Raw genomic sequence first — 26,639 nt, forward strand, 5'->3', positions numbered from 1 at the left:
GAGCAAAACCGCAACGGCGGTGAACAAGCAGAGCGGGTGCAGATGGGAGACCAGGCAGGGGAATGAAGTGGGCCATTTTAGAAAAGCGGTCAGCGACCACCCAAATGACGGTACACCCGGCAGAAACAGGAAGGTCGGTGATAAAGTCCAAAGCAATGTGCTGCCATGGAGCAGCGGGTACGGGAAGGGGCAGAAGATGACCGGCTGGTAGATGTCTGGGAACTTTGTTGTGGGCACAAGATGAACAGGCCGTGACGAAGTCTACAACATCCTTACGCAGGGTAGGCCACCAGTAATGCCGGGTAATGAGCAGGAAGGTCTTCTTTTGGCCAGCATGGCCAGCTAGTTTAGAAGAATGACCCCAGCGAAGAACCTTCTCACGATCTGGTACAGCTACAAACGTCTTACCGGGTGGAAGACGAGTCAGATCCAAGGGGGCCACATTCATTACCTTGGAGGGGTCGATGATGTGCATAGGCTCCTCCTCTTGATTGGAGGACAGGAAGGATCGGGACAAGGCATCAGCTTTGACATTCTTGTCCGCCGGGCGGAAATGTAAGATGAAGTCGAAGCGGGAAAAAAACAAAGACCACCGGGCCTGACGCGGATTAAGTCTCTGGGCATTATGGAGATATGCCAGATTCTTGTGATCCGTATAGATGATCACCGGGTATAGAGCCCCTTCAAGCAGGTAGCACCACTCCTCCAGCGCCAATTTGACGGCTAGCAATTCTCGGTCTCCTATGGAGTAGTTGCGTTCAGACGAGGAGAAGATTTTGGAGAAGAAGCCGCGGGTTACCATTCTCCCAGTAGAAGATTTTTGGGTGAGTACCGCTCCGGCTCCGGAGGAGGAGGCATCAACCTCCAGGTAGAATTGTTTATTACAGTCCGGACGGTGCAGGACTGGGGCAGAGGCGAAGGCTTTCTTTAAGGAAAGAAAGGCCTCCTCGGCTTCGGGCGACCATACCTTGGGATTAGCCCCCTTACGGGTGAGCGCAGATATAGGAGTAGTCCGGGACGAGAAGTGTGGGATGAAGAGACGATAGTAATTGGCGAAGCCCAGGAATCGCTGTATCGCCTTCAACCCCTCCGGACGGGGCCACCTCAGGACAGCAGAGAGCTTCTCGGGATCCATTCGAAAGCCTGTCTGGGAGATAACATAGCCCAAGAATGGAAGAGAGGTCTGCTCGAAGAGGCACTTCTCGTACTTGGCATAGAGGTGGTTCTGCCTGAGCCTAAGCAGGACCTGAAGAACATCCCTCCGGTGTGTGGGGAGATCCGGAGAGAAGACAAAGATATCGTCCAGGTATACCACCACGCAGGAGTACAGGAGATCGCGGAAGATGTCGTTGACCAGTTCTTGAAAGACGGCGGGAGCATTGCAGAGACCGAAGGGCATCACACGGTACTCATAGTGACCGTCCCGGGTATTGAATGCTGTCTTCCACTCGTCTCCTTGACGGATACGGACCAGGTTATATGCTCCCCGAAGTTCCAGCTTGGAGAAGATCCTGGCGCCTTTGAGGCGATCAAACAACTCGGAGATGAGCGGCAGGGGGTATTTGTTTTTTATCGTGATTTGATTGAGTCCTCTATAGTCAATACAGGGACGTAGCGAGCCGTCTTTCTTTTTGACAAAGAAGAATCCAGCTCCAGCCGGGGAGGTAGATTTTTGAATAAATCCCCTAGCCAGAGTCTCTTCAATGTATTCAGACATGGCCCGGGTTTTGGCCGCAGACAATGTGTAGATACGCCCAGGGGGCGGAGTGGCACCAGGTAACAGGTCGATTGGGCAATCATATGGCCTATGGGGTGGCAACGTCTCTGCTTCCTTTTTACCGAAGACGTCCGCATAGGGCCAGTATGGAGCCGGGAGACCAGGTAGATTAGCTGGAGTAGGCGGAGGGCGAGCTCGGCAGACCGGAACCAGGCAGGCCTTATGGCAGTCTGGTCCCCACCGGAGTACTTCATCGGATCGCCAGTTCAATATGGGTTCATGTATCTGTAGCCAGGGTAGACCAAGCAATAGGGAGTGAGAGAGTCCGGACAGCACATGGAATGAGATTTCCTCAGAGTGCAGCATTCCCACCTGCAGGGTTATGGGTTCAGTGACGAGCAGGATGGTCACCGGGAGAAGTCTTCCATCCACGGAGGCGACTGACAATGGTTCAGCCAGGGGCTTGGTGGGAATACGGTATCTCTCTACCAAGGACTGGGAGATGAGGTTTCCAGCAGCTCCAGAGTCCAGGTGGGCGATTTCAAAGTGGCGATTCTCTCCCCAGGAGATCGAGACAGACAAGGTTAGAGATGGAGAGGGCTTACTTTTGTCTAGGACGACCTCTCCAAGCGGATCTAGACACTGGAGTTTTCCGGCTTCTCCGGGCAGGTGCTTTTTACTGCCACAATAGAAACAGCTCCCCTCGGCTCGGCGTGACTCTTGGCGAGATTTGACCATCTTGGTCTGGTCGATCTGCATGGGCTCGGGTGAGTGCGCCCGGGGAGTGACAGATGAAGAGACAGGTTTCTGGAAAGTAGGAGCAAGGCGGGGAAACCTCTCTAACGGGTGGTCTCTTTGGTACGTTCCTGGAACCGGATGTCAATCCGGGTAGCTAGTGTCACCAAGTCATCCAGGGTGGTTGGAATGTCCCGACCGGCAAGTTCGTCTTTAATCCGACCGGAGAGGCCCTCCCAGAAGATGGACACCAGGGCCTCGTTATCCCAGGCAAGCTCAGAAGCGAGGGTACGGAACCGTATGGCATATTGGCCCACGGTGAGACTCCCTTGGCCAAGACGTAGTAGAGAGGAGGCTGACGAGGTCTTTCGTCCCGGTTCATCGAAGACTTTCCGGAAAGCAGTGAGGAAAGCTGACAAGTTGGATACCAGGGGATCCCCTCTCTCCCACAGGGGATTTAGCCAAGCCAGTGCTTCCCCAGTGAGATGGGACATGATGAAGGCCACTTTGGCCCGATCGGTGGTAAAGTGATGTGCCAAGAGTTCAAAGTGCAGGGTGCACTGGTTAATGAAGCCTCGAGCCAAGGCGGGGTCTCCACCAAAACGAGGCGGTGCAGAGAGCTGGGGACCCGGACCGGGTACCATGGTATTGATGGGCAGCGGTGCTGCCGGGGCGTGAGTCGTACGACTGGAGGCAGGTCCTGGTGGAGCAGTCAGTGTGTCCAGGCGGGAGTTGACATTACGCAGGTGGTTCAGGATGGATTCCTGTTGGGATCTCTGACGGGAGACTTCGTGGAACAGGTCAGAGTGCGAGGGAGTTCGGGTGCCACCGGGTTCCATGGCCCGAGCAAACTGTAACGGGTCCGGGTGGTGGAACCTCTGTGCCGAGGTGCAAGGAGGGACCCAGAGGGGCGTGACTAAGTATCAACCCGAACCGACCCTGGTTGGACGGCAGCAAACAACACCGTGACCAGGGAGGATTCGGGCTGAGGGACCAGGTGCTACTCTGGGGACGACCTTGTAAGAGAGCAGGTGGCTCCCACGGGTCAGATGGCTGGGACTGACCGGTATGACGGATGGACACGGCAAGCAGGCAGAAGTCTCTGGTAGTTGACAGGTGGTCACGGTACGTGACAGCAGAGCAGGAAATAGTCTCTAGGTTTACCAGGCAGGTGGTCACAGCAAGTGACGGCAGAGCCTCCAGGCTGGCTGGCAGGAAACAGGTGGGCGCTCCCAGGTGAGCGGGCAGACCGACAAGGTAGGTAACAGGTGGCGCTCCCAGGTGAGCGGGCTGACGGACACAGCAGATAACAGGCGGGTGCTCCCAGGTGAGCGGTATGACAGACACAGCAGGTAACAGGTGAGCGCTCCCAGGTGAGCGGGCTGACGGACTCTGCAGGTAACAGACGGATGCTCCCAGGTGAGCGGACAGACAGACAGGGCAGGTAACAGGCGGATGCTCCCAGGTGAGCGGACTGGCAGACAGGGCAGGTAACAGGCAGGTAACAGGTGAGCGCTCCAGGTGAGCAGGCTAGCAGGCTCGGCAGGTAATGGGCAGATAACAGGCTCGCAGGCAGGACGAGGAGTCAGGCTAGCAGCGGGACCTGAGGGCTGAAGCAGAGATCAGAAACTGTGCAACAACTTTGCTCAGGCACCTCCATTTTGGAGGAGGTGCCTTATATATGGGAGGTCCTCCGGCCATTGGCCGGGGACTCCTTAGGACGGTGCGCGCGGTCCCTTTAAGAGAGGGGGAGCGGCCGCGCGCCCTAAGCACAGAGCCCGGGAAGGAGCGCGCACCGGCAGCAGCGAGAAGGGGAGCGCAGGAGGATGCCGCGCCAGGAGCGGGAAGGTGAGAGGGACGGCGTCTTTGCCTAGCAGTGGGCAGAGACACCGATGCTACACTAAACAATCTACTATATACATCAGAGTTATACATATACAGTGGTCAGAGTTACAAATACAAAAGCATGGTACAACAAGTAAGCAAAACTTAAAGTCAGTTACCAGTTTAGATGGAAAGCCTGGCTTGTGGGGAAAGGCTACCACATAGGGGAGGATGTAGGCCCTCACTCGGTTGCTGGACTTGTCCCACACATCTTGATGGCACGGGCTCCCCCAGGACAAAGACAGGTGGGAGGAGACCTGCAGGAGTTTTTAAGCTCTCTGGGTTCCTCCCCCTCCTCAAGCCCAAGTCTCCACCCCTGTTCCCACTTAGCTATGAGTCTCCAAAACTAAAATGGGCTATACCTCCTTACTGGATGGTCCCAGGGAACCGGTTCTGATGTCAACAGACCCAGCCGGGCCCCTGCTACGCGTGGAGACTAAACACAGCAGCCCTGTGCTGTACCTCTCCCTATTCTTGCTAGCTGAGCAGTGGAGAAAGGGCTGGTGGGATACTCCCTTCCTTCCAGTTTCCAAAGATCTATCTTGTGTATCACTCGCATATATTTTTTTCCCATAACTACTGTTGAATTATGTTTCTTGAACAAAGAGAGAACATGGTCAGGGGGATGGGCCGTCCTGTGCCACTCACAGCTGCTGTGAGGAATCTCACTGCTGCTTCTCAGCCCTCCTCCCCTCTGCTTGAGCTGCAGTGGTGTCGGATTTACATAGAGCTCTGTAAAACTCCCCCTGCCAGCAGTGCACAGTGATTGACATGGGATTACCTAGCATTTTATTCACACCCAGATTTTACATTTTCACAATGGGAAATTTGTAAAAATGGCACAAAAATTTGTCCACAATTTCTGCTTAATTTAGAAATACCCCATATGTAAGCTGTACAGTACTGCTTAGCCATACGGCGAGACTCGGGAGGGACAGAGCGCTATTTGCCTCCTGGAGCGCAGACTTTTCTAGAATAGTATGCGGACTCCATATACAGAGCCCCTAAATGCTAGCATAGCAGAATCCCCCTTCAAGTGACCCCATTTTGGAAATTATACCCCTTTGGGAATTTATCTACAGGTGTAGTGACGATTTTGGCTCCATTGGTCTTTTCCAGAAACAAGCAGCAACGGATGTTGCGGAGCGAAAATTGCAAACTGCCATTATAGTGACCAGTACGTTATGCCCAACTCATGCTTCTGGAGACATGCACCTGTAAATTAGGCGGGCTCTCGTCACTACAGAAATGCCAAACATGTGGACGCTAACTGCGGTTTAGGCACACACTGGAGCTCAGAAGGGAGGGAGGCATTTGGATTTGGGACTGCAGAATTTGCTCAATTTCTTTTGGTGGGCGATGAGCCATGGTACTTTTCCAGAGCCTTTGTACTATCAGTAATGTAAGAAGCCCCCTATATTTCCGTTAACTGATGGACCTGAACGGGGACTTGCTTTTTTTTTTGTGGATTGAGTTGAAGCTTTTACTGGGAACATTTTACATAACATTTTGGATCACATTTAACCAGCGTTCTATGCTGAGCACTTATATCTGTGTTTCCATCTAAATCTCCGAGTGATGTGATTCAGATGAAATCCCCGAAGGATCCATTCACTATAACGAGGCAGCAGTTACTCTGGATTCCGTCTGGCCTCTGTTCAGCATTGCCCTTTTCAGAAGTGCACAAAACTGTGGTCGACGGCACTTTCATGCATGCCTAATAAAAAGACGAAAGCAGACAGATCATAGGCCAGACGGTGTCCACAGTGCCTCCATCATACATACCAGCATAAAGATGAGGAGGCCATGCATACCAGGGTAAGGATGAGGAGGCCATGGATACCAGGGTAAGGATGAGGGGACCATACATACCAGGATAAGGATGAGGGGGCTATACATACCATGATAAGGATGAGGGGCCATACATACCAGGATAAGGATGAGGGGGGTCATACATACCAGGATAAGGATGAGGGGGATCATACATACCAGTATAAAGATGAGGGGGCCATGCATACCAGTATAATGATGAGGGGGCCATGCATAGCAGGATAAGGATGAGGGGGCCATGCATACCAGGATAAAGATGAGGGGTGCCATGCATACCAGGATAGGGATGAGGGGGCCATGCATACCAGGATAGGGATGAGGGGGGCCATGCATACCAGGATAGGGATGAGGGGGGCTATGCATACCAGGATAGGGATGAGGGGTGCCATGCATACCAGGATAGGGATGAGGGGTGCCATGCATACCAGGATAGGGATGAGGGGTGCCATGCATACCAGTATAGGGATGAGGGGTGCCATGCATACTAGGATAGGGATGAGGGGTGCCATGCATACCAGGATGGGGATTGCTGTGCCATACATACCAGGATAGGGATGAGGGGTGCCAGGCATACCAGGATAAGGATGAGGGGTGCCATGCATACCAGGATGGAGGGGTGCCATGCATATCAGGATGGAGGGGTGTCATGCATATCAGGATGGAGGGGTGCCATGCATACCAGGATGGGGATGGGGGCCACGTATAATAGGAAGGGGGGCATATCTACCAGGATGGGGGATATTATCAGAATTGGCGGACATTACCCCTATACCAGTGTCAGCAGCAGACCCGCTCCCCCTTAACAGTGCATCATGACCACATTTTTTGCTTAAATCTTTTTTTCTATTTTCCTCCTTTAAAACCTAGGTGCGTCTTATGGTCCGGTGCGTCTTATAGTCCGAAAAATACAGTAACCTTTTTATTTTTCCACTGATAGAGCTATTTGGCGCCTTTTTTTTTGCGGGACAAGATGACGTTTTCAGCGGTACCATTTTTATTTACATTTGTCTTTTTGATCGCGTTTTATTCCACTTTTTGTTCGTCGGTATGATGATAAAGCATCATTTTTTGCTTCGTTTATTATTTTATTATTTTTTTTTTTACGGTGTTCACTGAAGAGATTAATTACTGGAACAGTTTTATAGGTCAGGTCGTTTCAGACGTGGCGATGCCAAATATGTGTACTCTTATTTTTTCATAAAAATATTTATTTATGGGTATAATATATATATATATATATATATATATATATATATATATATATATATATATATTTATTTATTTTTTTTTTTTATTATTATTTTGTGATTTTTTAAAAAAAAAAAAAAAAAACATTTTACAACTTTTTGCACTTTTTTTTTTTTACTTTTTCTTACTTTTACACTTTGTCCCACTATGGGACTTTCACTAATTGCAGGCTGATCGCTTGTATAGTATAGGAATGCAGGAGCATTCCTCTACTATACAAACAGTCAGTGCTACACTGGCAGGCAAACTTGTTAGATCATGCACTGCGCATGATCTACCAAGTTTACCAGCTCTGGTGACCCAGGATGACATTGGGTCACCATGGCAACGATCGGGACCCCGCAATAACGTTGCGGGGTCTCTGATCCAAAGGCAGGCGAGATGGCAGCATTTAGTGGGTTAAAGTGTTAGTGTCGGGAGCGGTGCTGTACCGCTTCTGGAACTGAGTGCTGGGTGTCAGCTGTCAGAATTAGCTGACACCTGGCAGCGATCGCACGAGCACAGCCTCTGTGCACGCAAAATCGTCGAGACGTATCCCTACAAACGTGGTCAATAAGTACCAGGCCACAAGGACGTATGGATACATCTCACCTCAGAAAGGGGTTAATTTCTCCATCGTCTCCATTGTCTGAGTCTGATGACATCTGAGTGCAGTCCGATGTTACACATGCACTCATGGACTTGTATGGGTGCGATTGTTTTCTCGAGATGAATCGGCATGAGAAAAAAAATTGCAGATGTGCACGACCCCACAGTATAACAGTGCTATCCAACAAAACATTGATTAGCACTCGGCCGTGGTCTAGGCTCGTGTGAGCAAGCCCTTACTACCACATAAAGTGACACCTTTTAGATTTGAAAAATGGGTCTTGATCAAAATTGGCTTCATCACTATGGGATTAATAAACAAAATTAAGTATTGTAGAATAGTGTACACTCCCAAGAATTTTACCACTTAAGCACAAGGGTTAAAAAAATAAAAACTTATTCAGCTACGCCATCAATTTTGTCACCGAATTTCCCACTCATTGCACACAGGATTTGGATGTGACTAGAGATACTATGCTTCTCACACTAACTCATCCAGTCACTTATCGCAATGGGCTAAAAATGAGCTAAGTGCACCCCAAAGCCAGTTTACGCATCCACACCACACTTCTTGCTACCACTACTCATCATTTGTTTGGCCAGTTAGATGCCTACAATGGGTAACACATACTGTAATTAGACACGCACAATTGTCTCTCCAACATGAAACAGGTCAAATTCTAGCACTCTGGCAACTTTTTGAGGTTCTGGGTATATGTAGAGCAGCATGGAACAAATATTAATTTTTAATGATGATGTAGAAAAGGTATAGTGCGTATAACAATACAAAAATGATTAACAAAAAAGGACAAGCATAACTAAAAAGGACAAACAAATAAAAATTAATTAGATTGATGAGAGATCCTGTGGAAATTTGGACAGAGCTACAATCTTGGTTGCATCTCCTGGGACTGACACTTGTCTTGATGTTTAGATTTCAAAGGGTCAGAATAAGAACCTGGCAGATTCGACATTGGTGCACTGTGCTCTTCATGGATGAGAGCAGGGTCACACTGAGCACATGTAACAGACGTGACAGATGTTTTTTCTGGAGAGAAGTGGCTTCTTTGCTGCCCTCCTTGAAACCAGCCCTTGCTCAAAGAGTCTCCGCCTCACAGTGCGTGCAGAAGCACTCACACCAGCCTGCTGCCATTCCTGAGCAAGCTCGGCACTGCTGGTAGTCCGATCCCGCAGCTGAAACAGTTTTAAGATATGGTCCTGGCGCTTTCTTGGGCGCCCTGGAGCCTTTTTTGACAACAATGGAAGCTCTCTCCTTGAAGTTCTTGATGATGCGATAGATTGTTGACTGAGGTGCAATCTTTGTAGCTGCGATACTCTTCCCTGTTAGGCCATTTTTGTGCAGTGCAATGATGGCTGCACGTGTTTCTTTAGAGATAACCATGGTTAACTGAAGAGAAACAATGATACCAAGAACCAGCCTCCATTTAAAGTGTCCAGTGATGTCATTCTTACTTAATTATGACTGATTGATCGCCAGCCCTGTCCTCATCAACACCCACACCTGTGTTAATGGATCAATCACTAAAACGATGTTAGCTGCTCCTTTTAAGGCAGGACTGCAATGATGTTGAAATGTGTTCTGGGGGTTAAAGTTCGATTATGCTACAGACTGCCTATGGGGGGGGGGGATTATGCTACAGACTGCCTGTGGGGGGGGATTATGCTACAGACTGCCTATGGGAGGATTATGCTACAGACTGCCTATGGGGGGGGATTATGCTACAGACTGCCTATGGGGGGGATTATGCTACAGACTGCCTATGGGGGGGGGGGATTATGCTACAGACTGCCTATGGGGGGGATTAAGCTACAGACTGCCTATGGGGGGGATTATGCTACAGACTGCCTATGGGGGGGATTATGCTACGGACTGCCTATGGGGAGGGATTATGCTACAGACTGCCTATGGGGGGATTATGCTACAGACTGCCTATGGGGGGGATTATGCTACGGACTGCCTATGGGGAGGGATTATGCAACGGACTCTGCCTGTGAGGGGATTATACTATATGAAGGACTATCTGGTGCATTATACTGTATGTAGGCTATTTAAACAGTGTGGGGATTACAGTTAGGGTCATACAGTATGGGAGATAATGTGGGGTCTTTGCACAGTGTGGGGGCCATCATACAATATGGGAGATAATGTGGGGTCTTTTCACAGTGTGGGGGCTTGCATACAGTGTGGGAGATAATGTGGGGGTCATCATACAGTGTGGGAGATAATGTGGGGTTTTTGTATAATGTGGGGGCCATCATACAGTGTGGGAGATAATGTGGGGTCTTTGCACAGTGTGGGGGCCATCATACAGTGTGGGAGATAATGTGGGGTCTTGGCACAGTGTGGGGGCCATCATTCAGTGTGGGAGATAATATGAGGTCTTTGTGCAGTGTGTGGGCCATCATACAGTGTTGGAGCCATCAGTTTGGAGGCTACTAAGGGGCCAGTATAATGTGTGGGGTACTATACGTTGAGGGAGCATTATACTGTGTATAGGAGAGCATCATACTGTGTAGAGGGGAGCTGTACATGGGGGGGCGACTCAATACATTTTTTAATGTTATGTGGGCAGTTATCGTTATAGGGGATCTCAGGTTATTATGACTGTCAAATGGGCACACAGAGGGCACTATTACTTTCTAGGGGGAAAAATGTGGGCACTGTTTTCTATGGCACTTGCACAAGGCATTACTATATTCTAGTGTTTTTTTTAACCATCTAGAGGGCACACAGCAGGTGCAGTAATAGGAACACATATGGCAGCGGCTCAGTATTGGGGTATCAGCAGGATGAGGAGTTTGTGCAGGTTGGGAATAGATGGGGACGGTGCCTGAAATGTAAGGAGTCAAATGTGTCTTTGTTGTGATCTCTGCAGACCTGAGACTCTGAGTCCTGGAAAGAGATGTTGTCGTATAGGTCTGGGCCAGATGGAAAAGACGGGAAAAGTGAACAATTTAAAATTAACAGAAAGAAAGAACAGAACGTCAGCTGTTAGTTACAATATATAACCATGCTGTGATCTCTTATATGTTCTGCAGGACTGGCATCTATCAATATATGGTCACCATATGGCGGTAGTATCAGTGCTGGTCTTTGTACAGAGATTATTTTTAGTAACAGCACAGTCATCTGCTGAGGTTCTCCTACATCCACTATCTGGGTGTGCCATCATAGCTGTAATCAGGGTTACCTGGTAAGGGGCCCACTCAGAAGTCCGTCCCCCCCAAACCAAAACCCTAGGTACGCCTGTGTTTTTTTTATGTAGCAGAGCTGTGTGTTGATGCAGCAGAGATGAGTTTTTTCATATAGCAGAGCTGTGTGCGTTTTCATGTAGTAGAGTTGTTTACATATTGATATAGCAGAGCTGTGTGTGTGGGGTAATGTACTGTAGGCACATCGTATTGTACAGTAATTGTGCAATGCTTTTGACTAAGTTCTTAAAAATTCTTCTGCTCTGGAGCAGGGGATTTTTAATAAGCAGTAAACAGTGCTGTATTTTTTTTATTCAAGCACTTAGAAATTTTTCCCAATTAAGAAGTTGAGATAACCCCTTTAAGCTGAAAGTGGAAATTAAGCACAGGAAAAGCCCTTGAACACGTTAAGTGCTGAATTACACTTTTCTGTAACTTGACATCTTGCTGCATTGTGGTGAGCATGTTAGGTTAATGGAGCACTCCGGTGATTTGTTCTTATGTCCCCCTCGTTAAGTAAACAGTAATGTGTATGCAGAGTGTATAGCAATACTTACCAGTCTCGGTCTTCTGCCATTTCCAGCACTGTGACACTCCACTCTGGCATCACCTGTCCACATTTGTGACCTTCTGCATCACACGGCATCTTCTGTGTGGCGAGCAGAGGTCACTTTCTCCATTTTCTGAAATCTATGGGAATCAGAATTAGGCTTTCTAGTCTTGTTTTGAGTCTCATACAGAAGATGCCGTGTGATGCAGCAGGTCACAAATGTGGACACGTGATGCCAGAGCGGAGTGTCACAGTGCTGGAAATGACAGAAGACAGAGACAAATCACCGGAGTGCTCCTTTTAGAAGAGCAACTTTATGGAGAAAACACTGGAAAAGGAAGGATGCCTAAATCAATATTCTTAGATGTAAAAGCTAGTTGCTTGTCCAATCATGTATCCTAGCAAAAAAATGACATGGGGACACCAAAGGGCAATTTTGCACAGGGCACCATTCAACCTAGTGCCGGCCCTGCCCAACCTATTAAAATCCAAAGGGTGTTTGACTTGTCCGTGTTTTTGTTACAGACCATGTTTCCACAAAAAAAAAATCACGCATCCATTTTTGATCTATGTTACGGATCAAAATTACCTATACACCTGTAAGTCTATAGGCCCATGAAAATCATGGACAATACTCAGATGGCATCAGGGTGCCATCCATGTGCTGCCAATGATTAACATTGTAATGGATACGAGAAGCTACGAAATTTATTTATTTTTCCATATGTAAAAATCACTGAGACTTGGATTCAAAACACTGATGAATAATCGTACGTGTTTTTAAGTACGAGAAAAATCATGTACGTCTGAATGAGTCCTGAAAGCCAGACATTGGATTCTGCGGTAAAGGTCGGGGGATAAGCAGTGGCGTACCGCCAATGGCAGCAGGTCACGCCACTGCTATGGTGGCCCATGAGCCGGGGGAAGCCCGGTGTCGCCACCTTCCACCCGTCAGCACAGAATGATGGGGCTGTCAGCGCGAGCAATGATGATGAAGGAGGGAGCGTCAGCAGACGCTTCCATCCCCATCATTCTTCCCCGGAGTCTGACGTGTCAGAGCAGCAGGTGCGATAACATCATTACAGCGTGTCCGCTGAGCTGACATGTGCAGCGCTTCACACCACGAGCTCAGCAGACCGGAGTATCGGGTGGAACTAAGAGAGGTGAGTATTGTATTTATTTGAAATCAGTGACTGGAGGCCATAATATTGTATGAAGGACTATGGGAGAAGGGGTGCATTATACTGTATGGAGGACCATGGGGGGGTGCATTTTATTGTATAGAGAACCAAGGGGGGTGCATTATATTGTATAGAGGACCATGGGGGGTACATTTTATTATATAGAGGACTATGAGGGGTGGTGCATCATACTATATGGAGGACCATGAGGGGTGCATTATACTGTATGGAGGACCATGGCGAGTACATTATATCCTATAGTGGACCATAGGGAGTGCATTATACTATATGGAGGATTATGGGCGGCGCATTATACTATATGGAAGGCTATGTGGGGCCATTATAATATTTGGAGGGCTATGTGGGGGGCCATTATACTGTACGCAAGCAATTATACAGTGTAAAGGTTTGTGTGGGGTCCAACATACTGTGTGGAGGGCTGTGTGGGAGCCACTATACTGTTTGGAGGGCTAGTGCGGGCCATTATACAGTGTGGGACCATTACACTGTATGTAGGCCCATTATACTGCATGGAGGGCTGTGTGGGGGTCACAGTGGGGGGATTGTACTGTGTTGGGGTGACCATCCTTTGCCTTGGGAGTTGAGGGGTGGGGTACAGTAGGGTCATTATACTGTGCATATGGAGGCTAATGTGGAGGAGTTCTCCATGGGGGTATCATACTGTCTTAGGAGGGCACTTTTCTTGGCATTATACTTTATGGGAGCAATGAGAGAGGAATTTAGGACTTCAGTAGAAGGAAACTTACTATGTAAAGGCTGGAAAGTTGTGAGATATGCTCTTCTGTGACCCCTGACAGTTATTATTTATTTTTTTAGGTAGGCGGGTGCGGGGAAGGGGGCCCAATTAGAACTTCTGCTATGGGGTCCCATGATTTCTATGTATGCCCCTGGGGATAGGTGATCATTTAGCACACACATGAAAAATAATCTTTATGTATTTTCCACTACAGTTTTTAAAGCACTACAGACAGAATATTATCAAAGTAGATTAACAGATAAATTGCTAGGATATTATTTTGTAGATTTTCTAAATTTCATAATGAATTCGGATTTGTTATCAAGGACAAACTTGTAACATTTGATTTTTCTTTGATATCATGAGTGATACTATGAATCAATTTATATCTCATACTATATTTGCATCTATCACTTTTTTCGTTTCTCATGCTGTGTACTTACGTGGCATTACTGAATCCAACATATTCGTTACCAGCCATCTTATTAAGGAACTGCATTACCTAGAAAAAGGAAAACACAACCAGCATGAATAGACTGATCTTACTAAGAAAGAGTTCAAAAAATAAGAACCTGCAACCAACTTTTACAAGACACTAAACTTACACACTGGAACACAGCTAAGAGTATTTAACCCTTTCACTATCACGGACGGACATAATAAAGTATTTCGAATTTCAAGCTATTATTAAAGTTATCAAAACTCCAAGACCTCAGTGTGACTTAAAAAATCTAAATCAGTTTAAACATTACTTGGAAAGAAATGGCCAAATTAAAAATTTCTCTCAGTCTCTGCTGCTGTGGTAATACTATGATTATCCCTCCTCTATTATCTAAATAAACAACTACATTATCAATATATAGAATACAACCCCTGGCAAAAATTATGGAATCACCGGGCTCGGAGGATGTTCATTCAGTTTTTTAATGTCGTTGAAAAAAAGCAGGTTACAGACATGGCACAAAACTAAAGTAATTTCAAATGGCAACTTTAGGGCTTTAAGAAACACTAAAAGAAATCAAGAAAAAAAATGTGGTACTCAGTAAGGGTAATTTTTTTCAGACCAAGCAGAGGGAAAAAATTATGGAATAACTCAATTCTGAGGAAAAAATTATGGAATCATGAAAAACAAACACACAAAGAACACTCCAATGCATCACTAGTATTTTGTTGCACCACCTGTGGCTTTAATAACAGCTTGCAGTCTCTGAGTAATGGAATTAATGAGTGACAAACAGTACTCTTCATCAATCTGGCTACAACTTTCTCTGATTGCTGTTGCCAGATCAGCTTTGCAGGTTGGAGCCTTGTCATGGACCATTTTCTTCAACTTCCACCAAAGATTTTCAATTGGATTGAGATCCGGACTATTTGCGGGTCATGACATTGACCTTATGTGTCTTCTTTCAGGGAATGTTTTCACCGTTTTTGCTCTATGGCAGGATGCGTTATCATCTTGAAAAATGATGTCATCATCCCCAAACATCCTTTCAATTGATGGGTTAAGAAAACTGTCCAAAATATCAATGTAAACTTGGGCATTAATTGAAGATGTAATGACAGCCATCTCCCCCGTGCCTTTACCTGACATGCAGCCCCATATCATCAATGACTGTGGAAATTTGCATTTTCTCTTCATGCAGTCATCTTTATAAATCTCACTGGAACGGCACTAGTGTTGAGCGAGTATGTTCTGTTAACCCTTTCGCCGAGTATGCTCGGTTGAGCTCTGAGTATTTACAGCTGCTCGGTGATATGTTTGAATCGGTCAAGTGTGCATGATTTGCGACTATTTGACAGTTTCATTACATGTGAGGAATGTCTATTTCTTACACATTCCTCACATGTAATAAAGCTGTCAAACAGTTGTAAATCATGCACACGGGAGCGATTCAAACATATCACCGAGCAGCTGTAAATACTCGGAGTTTGGCCCAAGCATACTCAGAATAGAACATACTCGCTCAACACTAAACGGCACCAAACAAAAGTTCCAGCATTATCACCTGGCCCAATGCAGATTTACGATTCATCACTGAATAGGACTTTCATCCAGTCATCCACAGTCCACAAATGCTTTTCCTTAGCCCATTGTAACCTTGTTTTTTTCTGTTTAGGTGTTAATGATGGCTTTTGTTTAGCTTTTCTGTATGTAAATCCCATTTCCTTTAGGCGGTTTCTTACAGTTCGGTCACAGACATTGACTCCAGTTTCCTCCCATTCGTCCCTCATTTGTTTTGTAGTGCATTTCCTGTTTTGGAGACATATTGCTTTAAGTTTCCCGTCTTGACACTTTGATGTCTTCCTTGGTCTACCAGTTTGTTTACCTTTAACAACCTTCCCATGTTGTTTGTATTTGGTCCAGATTTTAGACACAGCTGTGAACAACCAACATCTTTTGCAACATTGCGTGATGATTTACCTTCTTTTAAGAGTTTGATAATCCTCTCCTTTGTTTCAATTGACATCTCTCGTGTTGGAGCCATGATTCATGTTAGTCCACTTGGTGCAACAGCTCTCCAAGGTGTGATCACTCCTTTTTAGATGCAGACTAATGAGCAGATCTCATTTCCTGCAGGTGTTAGTTTTGGAAATGAAAATTTACAGGGTGATTCAGTCATTTTTTCATCAGAATTTAGTGATTCCATAATTTTTTCCCTCTGCTTGGTCTGAAAAATATTACCCTTACTGAGTACCACATTTTTTATCTTGATTTCTTTTAGTGTTTCTTAAAGCCCTAAAGTTGCCATTTGAAATTACTTTAGTTTTGTGCCATGTCTGTGATCTTCTTTTTTTCAACAACAGTAAACAACTGAATGAACATCCTCCGAGCCCGGTGATTCCATAATTTTTGCCAGGGGTTGTATACAGTCAGGGAACCTGAACTGCTATCTCCTACACTATAAGTGACATTTGCTGTGTAATAATCTTCAGCAACTGTGATATTATTTCCCACCCTCCCCACATTCCAGGTGGAGAATGTACGAGAATGGACCTCCAATTATATCATCTGAGATGGTGACGCCCTTCAGAGAACATAAAGCTATCTAATTCCCAGGGTCACCATGTGATCATATGAAGAGAAATATACTATGAATTTTCAGACAGAAAGGAACAACTACATAAGGTAATACTAGCTGAATTATATATACTGAGGAACTAGTGACAGGATGGAGAAAGAAAACTCAAAAGTGCTACTTTAATAATAATGCAAATGAAAAAAAAAATGAAATTAAGTTAAAATATGAAAAAATATAAAGAAAGAAAATAGTTAATGCAGTACATCAGCGGTTTTGTTTTCTTATTTTACCACTGGAGTGGTGTCACTAATATAAATTCCCGGCCACTAGTCAAACACTTTCCAGCTGTCGTTTTCTTCTGTTATCGGCGCCGCTTCGGTCTTCTGCAAGTTGGGGTCTGTCGGATCGCTTCTGTATTTGCTGTACGATCCAGACGTCACAACTGAATGTAAGTCTATGACAGGCAGAACGAGGTTCTCATAGACTTACACTGAGAGCTTGTGACCGTTACCTCTGACTTCCTGTCAGTCAAAAGTTGTGGTCACAAGATGGCGGCACGGGATCACAGCGATGCCAGAAACAGATGAAGACAGCAGCTGGTAAATATAATACTAGGGACAGGGAACTTAGATTGATGGCACCACTCCAGCGCTGAAATAAAAAAAAACACTGGAGTGGTGCTTTAATAATAACATGTTGCTTTATCATTAACATGCAGCCATTAATAATAAAATTGCTTTTAGTTGCAGTCAACTTCAAACTGTGATGATTAGTATTACAGGTCAATATGTTTAGAGTTTTTTTTTTTTTTTAATGAAAATACACTGCTCAGTTTTGAAATTGCAACACCAACAAGAAAAAGTAATGGACAAGATCAATAAATATGTTAATGATATGCAAATGTGCATGACAATGTGCTACAAGCCAGACATACGGCTACAGTGGGGAAAATACGTATTTGATACACTGCCGATTTTGCAACTTTTCCCACCTACAAAGAATGGAGAGGTCTGTAATTTTTATCGTACGTACACTTCACCTGTAAGAGACAGAATCTAAAAATTAAATCCAGAAAATCACATTGCATGATTTTTAAATAATTAAATTGCTTTTTATTGCATGAAATAAGTATCTGATCACCTACCAACCAAGAATTCTGGCTCTCACAGACCTGTTAGTTTTCCTTTAGCACTCCTATTCTGTACTCATTACCTGTATTAATTGCACCTGTTTGAACTCCGTATAAAATCTGTATAAAAGACACCTGTCCACACAATCAATCACTCTCCAACCTCTCCACCATGGTTGAGTACAACCCCTAGAACACCGTCCCAACCAGAGGTGCTTTGCTGCAAAGGGTACAGGACGACTGCACTGTATTGAAGGGAGGATGGATTGGGTAATGTATCCCAAGCTTTTGGCCAACAATCTCATTACCTCAGTAAGAGCATTGAAGATGGGTCGTGACTAGTGCTGAGCATTCCGATACTGAAATATCGGGTATCGACCGATATTCGCTGTATCGGAGTTCCGATACTGAGTTCCGATACTTTTACAATATCGAATACCGGAATCGGAAGTTCACATAATGCCTGCGCTCTGCAGTGTCTCTGAAGGATGACAAGCTGGATGGCAGCGCTCAGCTGCGATCCAGCCTGTCATCAGAATGCCATCACAGCGTGGGAGAATTCTCCTGCTCAAGAGCTGACATTACATTATCTCCCTTACATTACAATTAAATGGAATAGCAGGAATTAATATTTTTTAAGACGTTAATGCCACAGCCATGGTGGTTGTGGCATTACAGTGGTTGCCCAAATCGATGGGAACAGTGCTCACAGTGAAACATGAAAAGCCGGCAATTCATCAGCGGCATATACCGGTACCCGACAATTTAGAACAGAAAGAATAGAGCTTCACACATAGATTAGATAGATAGAAACATGTCAGTCACATATATAATAAGTACAGTGACAGTGTTGCTTACTGTACTTGTCATTTAGTGTAAAGGATTTATTTAAAAAAAATATTAGTGTTTTCATGCACCGTCTCTTTAAAAAAGCCGGCCGGCAATTCAGCAGCGGCACCCGACAATTTAGAACAGAAAGATAGAGCATCACACATAGATTAAATAGATAGAAACATGTCAGTCACATATATAAGAAGTACAGTGACAGTGTTGGTTACTGTACTTGTCATTTAGTGTTAAAATAAAGGATTTATAAAAAAAAAAAATTGGCGTGGGGTTCCCCGTAATTTTAGTCTCTAGCGGAGGTTAAGCAGACAGCTGGGGCAGATGTTTGAAGCCTGGGAAGGGGGTAATACCCACGGAGCTTCCCAGGCTACTAATATCAGCCCCCAGCTGAATACCTAGCCTTTACTAGCTATTAAAATGGGGGACCCCCCAAAAAAATGACGTGAGGTTCCCACTATTTTAATAGCTAGCAAAGGCTAGGCAGACAGCTGGGGGCTGATATTAATAGCCCAGGAAGGGTGCCATGAATATTGGCCCCCTCCCAGGCTAGAAACACCAGCCGTCAGCCGTCCCAGAAATGGCGCATCCATAGGATGCGCCAATTCTGGCACTTAGCCTCGCTCTTCCCACTGCCCTGTAGCGGTGGCAGTGGGGTAATAGGGTTGGGGTTGATGTCAGCTTATAATGCCAGCTGACATCAAGCCCAGGTTAGTAATGGAGAGGCGTCTATAAGACACCCCCATTACTAACCCCATAGTCAAAGTTAAAGAAAACCCACAAACACCCAGAATAAAGTCCTTTAATTGAAATAAACACACAATTCTTTATTGTTCTAAATTAAACCATACTTACCGTCACGCCCATTCCAGCTGAAGCCAACGATCTCCTGCAATAAAAGTAAAATAATAAAGCAACATCATCCTTACCTTTCCATGGTTCCCAGGACGGCTCCAGCTCTGCTACATTCACATGACAGGCTGGACTGCAGCAGAACGCTGCCATCCAGCCTGTCATCCCGCAGACACTGAGAAGCGCAGGCATGCTTGCGCTCCTCAGTGTCTGGCTGTGACGGCATCCAGATGAGCCGACAATGAACTCAGCTCACCTCATGCACGTCACTGACAGCGTGGGAGAATTCTCCTGCGCATGCGGTGAGCGTGAGAGAATTCTCCTGCTGAAGCGCTGAGCGCAGGAGAATTTTCCCACGCTGTCAGTGACGTGCATGAGGTGAGCTGAGTTCATTGGACATGACCTCGGCTCATCTGGATGCCGTCACAGCCTGCGCTTCTCAGTGTCTGCGGGATGACAGGCTGGATGGCAGCGTTCTGCTGCGGTCCAGCCTGTCATGTGAATGTAGCAGAGCTGGAGCCGTTGTGGGAACCATGGAAAGGTAAGGATGATGTTGCTTTATTATTTTACTTTTATTGCAGGAGATCGTTGGCTTCAGCTGGAATGGGCGTGACGGTAAGTATGGTTTAATTTAGAACAATAAAGAATTGTGTGTTTATTTCAATTAAAGGACTTTATTCTGGGTGTTGTGTTTTTTTTAAATACTTTACTAGAAATTCATGGCGGTCATGTCTAATATTGGCGTGACCCCATGAATTTCGGGCTTAGGGCCAGCTGATAATGCCAAGCTGGCCCTAACCCCTTTATTACCCAGTGAGCCACCACACCAGGGCCCTGGATGAGTTGGGTACAGCGCCAGAAGATGGCGCTTCTATGAACGCGCCATTTTCCGGGGTGGCTGCGGACTGCAATTTGCAGCGGGGGGGGGGGAGCCAGAAAGCTTGGGCCTCCCTTCGCTGCGGATTCCAGCCCCCAGCTGCCTAGTTGTACCTGGCTGGACACAAAAATAGGGCGAAGACCCACGTATTTTTTTTTTAATTATTTCATGAAATTCATGAAATAATTAAGAAAAAAGGGCTTCCCTATATTGTTGTGTCCAACCAGGTACAAATAGGCAGCTGGTGGTTGGGGGCAGCCCGTTCCTGCCTGCTGTACCTGGCTGGACACAAATATAGGGCGAAGCCCCACGTCAATTTTTTTTTAATTATTTCAGGAAATTCATGAAATAATTAAAAAAAAATTGACGTGGGGCTTCGCACTATATTTGTGTCCAGTCAGGTACAGCAGGCAGGAACGGGCTGCCCCCAACCACCAGCTGCCTATTTGTACCTGGCCGGACACAACAATATAGGGAAGCCCTTTTTTTATTATCATTTCATGAAATAATTAAAAAAAAATTGAAGTGGGGCTTCGCACTATATTTGTGTCCAGCCAGGTACAGCAGGCAGGAACGGGCTGCCCCCAACCACCAGCTGCCTATTTGTACCTGGCCTGACACAACAATATAGGGAGGAAAGCCCTTTTTTTCTTAATTATTTCATGAATTTCATGAAATAATTTAAAAAAAAAATACGTGGGGCTTCGCCCTATTTTTGTGTCCAGCCAGGTAGAACTAGACAGCTGGGGGCTGGAATCCACAGCACAGGGACGCCCAAGCTTTCTGCCCCCCCCCCCCCCCCCCGCTGCAAATTGCAGTCCGCAGCCACCCCGGAAAATGGCGCGTTCATAGAAGCGCCATCTTCTGGCACTGTACCCAACTCATCCAGGGCCCTGGTGCGGTGGCTCACTGGGTAATAAAGCGGTTAGGGTCAGCTTGGCATTATCAGCTGGCCCTAAGCCCAAAATTCATGGGGTCACGCCAAAATTAGACATGACCGCCATGAATTTCTAGTAAAGTATTTAAAAAAAAACACAACACCCAGAATAAAGTCCTTTAATTGAAATAAACACACAATTCTTTATTGTTCTAAATTAAACCATACCTACCATCACGCCCATTCCAGCTGAAGCCAACGATCTCCTGCAATAAAAGAAAAATAATAAAGCAACATCATCCTTACCTTTCGATGGTTCCCAGGACAGCTCCAGCTCTGCTACATCGAGTTGACAGGCTGGACCGCAGCAGAAAGCTGCCATCCAGCCTGTCATGCCGCAGGCAGACACTGAGAAGCGCAGGCATACTTGCGCTCTTCAGTGTCAGGCTGTGACGGCATCCAGATGAGCCGAGGTCATGTCCAATGAACTCAGCTCATCTCATGCACGTCACTGACAGCGTGGGAAAATTCTCCTGCGCTCAGCGCTTCAGCAGGAGAATTCTCTCACGCTCACCGCATGCGCAGGAGAATTCTCCCACGCTGTCAGTGACGTGCATGAGGTGAGCTGAGTTCATTGTCGGCTCATCTGGATGCCGTCACAGCCTGACACTGAGGAGAGCCAGCATGCCTGCGCTTCTCAGTGTCTGCGGCATGGCAAGCTGGATGGCAGCTTTCTGCTGCGGTCCAGCCTGTCATCTCGATGTAGCAGAGCTGGAGCTGTCCTGGGAACCATCGAAAGGTAAGGATGAGGCTGGTTTATTATTTTACTTTTATTGCAGGAGATCGTTGGCTTCAGCTGGAATGGGCGTGACGGTAAGTATGGTTTAATTTAGAACAATAAAGAATTGTGTGTTTATTTCAATTAAAGGACTTTATTCTGGGTGTTTGTGTTTTTCTGTAACTTTGGCTATGGGGTTAGTAATGGGGGTGTCTTATAGACGCCTCTTCATTACTAACCTGGGCTTGATGTCAGCTGGCATTATAAGCTGACATCAACCCCAGCCCTATTACCCCACTGCCACCACTACAGGGCAGTGGGATGAACGAGGCTAAGTGCCAGAATTGGCGCATCCTATGGATGCGCCATTTCTGGGACGTCTGGTGTTTCTAGCCTGGGAGGGGGCCAATATTTCAGCTGGGGGCTATTAATATCAGCCCCCAGCTGTCTGCCTAGCCTTTGCTAGCTATTAAAATAGTGGGAACCCCACGTCGTTTTTTTGGGGGTCCCCCATTTTAATAGCTAGTAAAGGCTAGGTATTCAGCTGGAGGCTGATATTAGTAGCCTGGGAAGCTCCGTGGGTATTACCCCCTTCCCAGGCTTCAAACATCTGCCCCAGCCGTCTGCTTAACCTCCGCTAGAGACTAAAATTACGGGGAACCCCACGCCAATTTTTTTTTTAATAAATCCTTTATTTTAACACTAAATGACAAGTACAGTAATCAGCACTATCACTGTACTTCTTATATATGTGACTGACATGTTTCTATCTATCTAATCTATGTGTGATGCTCTATCTTTCTGTTCTAAATTGTCGGGTACCGCTGCTGAATTGCCGGCCGGCTTTTTTAAAGAGACGGTGCATGGAAACACTAATATTTTTTTAAATAAATCCTTTACACTAAATGACAAGTACAGTAAGCAACACTGTCACTGTACTTCTTAGATAGAAACATGTCAGTCACATATATATCTAATCTATGTTTGAAGCTCTATTGTTTCTGTTCTAAATTGTCGGGTACCGGTGTATGCCACTGCTGAATTGCCGGCTTTTCATGTTTCACTGTGAGCACTGTTCCCATCGATTTGGGCAACCACCTCCCCCAATACATTCTACATTATTGTTAGTTGTTTTCCTTCATGTAGAATTAACCTACAAGGAAAGAAAGGGTTTATTTTCATTCCGATATTTGTGTCCCATTGACTTGCATTGGTTTCCGGTATCGGAATCGGCGATATCCGATACTTTTTGAGTATCGGCCCGATCCAATCCGATCCAATATTTCCTGATATCGGAAGGTATCGCTCAACACTAGTCGTGATTGTGTCTTCTGGCATGACAATGACTCGAAACTCACAGCCAGGGCAACTAAGGAGTGGAACAGTAAGAAGCATTTCAAGGTCCTGGAATGGCCTAGCCAATCTCCAGACCAGAACCCAATAGAAAATCTTTGGAGGGAGCTGAAACTCATTGTTGCCCAGTGACAGTGCCAAAATTTGACAGATCTGGAGAAGATCTATATGAAGGAGTGGGCTAAAATCCCTGCTGCAATGTGTGCAAACTTAGTCAAGAAATACAGGAAAGTCTGATCTCTGCAATTGAAAGCAAAGGTTTCTGTACCAAATATTAAGTTCTGTTTTTTCTTTCTTGTACCAAATACTTATTTTATACAATAAAATGCAAAATAATTATGTAAAAATCATACAATGTGATTTTCTGGATTTTTTTTTAAGACTGTTTCTCCCAGTTGAAGAGCACCCAAGATGAAAATTACAGACCATTCTCCATTCTTTGTAGGTGGCAAAACTTCAAACTTGCAAAATTGGCAGTGTATCAAATACTTATTTTCCCCACTGTACATGTGTTCCTTTGACCTTACTCCACCAATCTCAAAGGCTATCATGGTGCAGAGCAAGGTGGGAGTGGAAGCTGGAATGGAATGGAATGGAATGGAGGTCAATTATTTTCAACAATGAGTCCCGATTCTGTCTTGGACGCAGTGATAGCTAGAGATTTGTCTTGATACCATCTGGGCAATGCCATGAAGAGACTTTCACAAGGTAACATCACCTAGGATTATGATGTGGGATCGCATAAGGTACACAATGGACTTCTCTAGTCTTCATTCCACTAACAAACAGCTCGGTGTTACATTGATTTGTCATGGAACTGGTTCTTTGGCCATTTCTCCAAAGTGTCCCAATAGCCATCATTCAACGCGACAATGTCAGACCACATGTTGCTCCACTTACTGCGAGCAGCCAGCCTGCACTGCCTGAACATGCCACCGCGGCGTGCAGCATCTCTGTACTTGTCTGTTATCGAGCAAACCTGGTAAATCATTTGACACAATTTGCAAAGGATTTTGATGATTTGAGTGCTCAAGTGCTTTTAGCAGAACATTCCTCATTAAACTATCAATAACCTCTTTGATAGTGTAACATCCATGTGGGAACGCGCTCCTGCCACATTGGCTAGGTCCACTAAGGGGTGCGGCTTTAAGGCCGAAGTTGCAGCTGGGCAGCATAAGCGTTGCTCAGCTAAAAACTACACCTGCCAGATTGGTAAACCTTCTATTTTCTGCTTTGGTACTTCAGAGGTTAAGTTTGATTAGTTTTCTGCTGGAGTCATGAACGGGGTTCCTGCTATTTAAACCTTATATCTAGCAGCCATGGACTGATAGCTAAACATTGCTGTTAGGCTTGCGGCTGGTTCTTTGATTTTATCTGCTTCATGAATTTCCTTTTAGTGACCCGGTTTTGCCTATGACTACCCTTTTGCCTCACGATTCAACCTACTACTCTGAATTTCCTGGTTTGATGCAGATTCCAAGACTTGGTCTGCTTCCTGGCAGTACTGCCCCCGACATTATATCTATCCCAAAAATTACTCATGGAGCAACTCCAAGCAGTCATTGAGCAGATGCAGTCTCTCACCCAGCTGGTTCGGAACTTTGTGGTACGCCTCCAGCTTCACTAAATAGCTCAAGTTCAAGCAACCCTGGAACTTAAGATGAACTTTCCTGACTGTTTTTCTGGGGACAACAATTTTTTTTTTTATTATTATTTATGGAGACCTGTACATTATATTTTCGTCTCCACCCATACTCATCAGGAGCAGAAAATCTATGTGTGGGACTTGTGATATACTTGCAGTAGGGGGCCTCCCAGGCTCCGGCCTTCTCCCTTCCGCCTGGTTCCCCAAAACTCTCCTCAATTGACACCTTCTTTGTGGCCCTTGCTTTATTATAGGATGACGCTGACCAAGTAGCATTTGCCAAAAACAAGCTTATGGCCCTACGCCAGGAACAACCTGCTGCAGAGGAATACTGCAGAGTTTCGGCATTGGGCTACAGACTCAAAGTGGAACAGCCAAGCCTTATGCCATCAGTTCCATATTGAAATATCAGATCAGTTAAAGGATTCTGTTGTTCAACTTCCAGCACCAGACTCTCTTGATTCAGCCATGTCCCTGGCAATCAATCTGGATCAGCACCTGCGGGAATGTAGACGTGATCGCGAGACCATGAGAGCATGGTGAAGAGCCCATGCAGATTGAGATTACTCGGTCACAACAATCGAAAGGGTCAAGCGATGAGAGTTGGGCCTTTGTTTTTATTGTGGGGATGCTAGTCATCAAATCCGTGTTTGCCCAAGATGACTGCTGCAAGGCGCCTAGGTATGTCCGTGATTTCCACTTGTGTGCAAAGGTATTTTCCTTTGATTTTTCTAAAGTATTGCTCCCTGTTTGCTTGTCTTATCTTGATAAAACCACGTGGAATGAGGCATATATTGATTGTGGTTCTGAGGCCAATTTTATTGATGCCAAGATAGCCAAAAAACTTCATTTACACTTACTAAAATTATCTGTCCCCAGAAAAGTCATTGCTATTGATCACACACCCCTTAGCCAAAGGGTAGTGAAGTTTGTCACCAAGGAGTTGTCACTCCCCATTGGTACCCTACATAGTGAATCAATTTCATTTTTTTTATTCTTGAAAATGTATCTGAGGCTGTAGTCTTGGGCATGTCTTGGTTACATAATCATAACTTGGTTACTGACTGGAACTTGGGTGATATTTAACATTGAAGTCTGAGGGTCAGAAGAAATGTATATCTTTATCTGTGAATTTGGCTAAAACCATACCTAGTTGTTTATGTGTTAGAAAAAATTTCTGACACTTTTTCTGTGTCTGAATCCGAAAAATTGCCCCACACAGAGATTATGATTGTTCAATTGATCTTATACCTAATTCCTGTCTCCTCAAGGGTAAAATATATCATCTTTCTGGTCCAGAACATCAGTCCATAAAAGATTATATAGCAGACAGTCTACAAAAAGGGTTCATTTGACCATCCATTTCAACAGTAGGGGCAGGTTTATTTTTTTGTGGAAAAAAAAGATGGTGGTCTAAGACCTTGTATTGAGCATTGAGAACTTAACAAAATCACTGTAAAGAATCAGTATCCTCTATCGCTCATCCTTGATCTCCAAAACCATCTGCTGGGAGCTTATTGGTTCACCAAGCTTGATCTCAAGGGTGCATATAACCTTATTCG

The 26,639-nt window shown here is 45.6% G+C and overlaps 1 protein-coding gene across 2 annotated transcripts in view; it reads right to left on the minus strand.

The window, feature by feature from the left end:
• GLS (glutaminase) overlaps positions 1–26,639 on the minus strand; it is a 672,521-nt gene that overhangs the window by 359,962 nt on the left and 285,920 nt on the right. For both annotated transcript variants that reach the window (XM_073647835.1, XM_073647836.1), the window contains exon 9: positions 14,147–14,205. In XM_073647835.1, the coding sequence (XP_073503936.1) occupies positions 14,147–14,205 (59 nt within the window). The remainder of the gene's footprint in view (positions 1–14,146; positions 14,206–26,639) is intronic.

Source organism: Phyllobates terribilis, unplaced genomic scaffold (assembly GCF_046119375.1).
Source record: "Phyllobates terribilis strain yellow unplaced genomic scaffold, ASM4611937v1 Scaffold_9__5_contigs__length_417890890, whole genome shotgun sequence".
Taxonomy (NCBI): Eukaryota; Metazoa; Chordata; class Amphibia; order Anura; family Dendrobatidae; genus Phyllobates; species Phyllobates terribilis.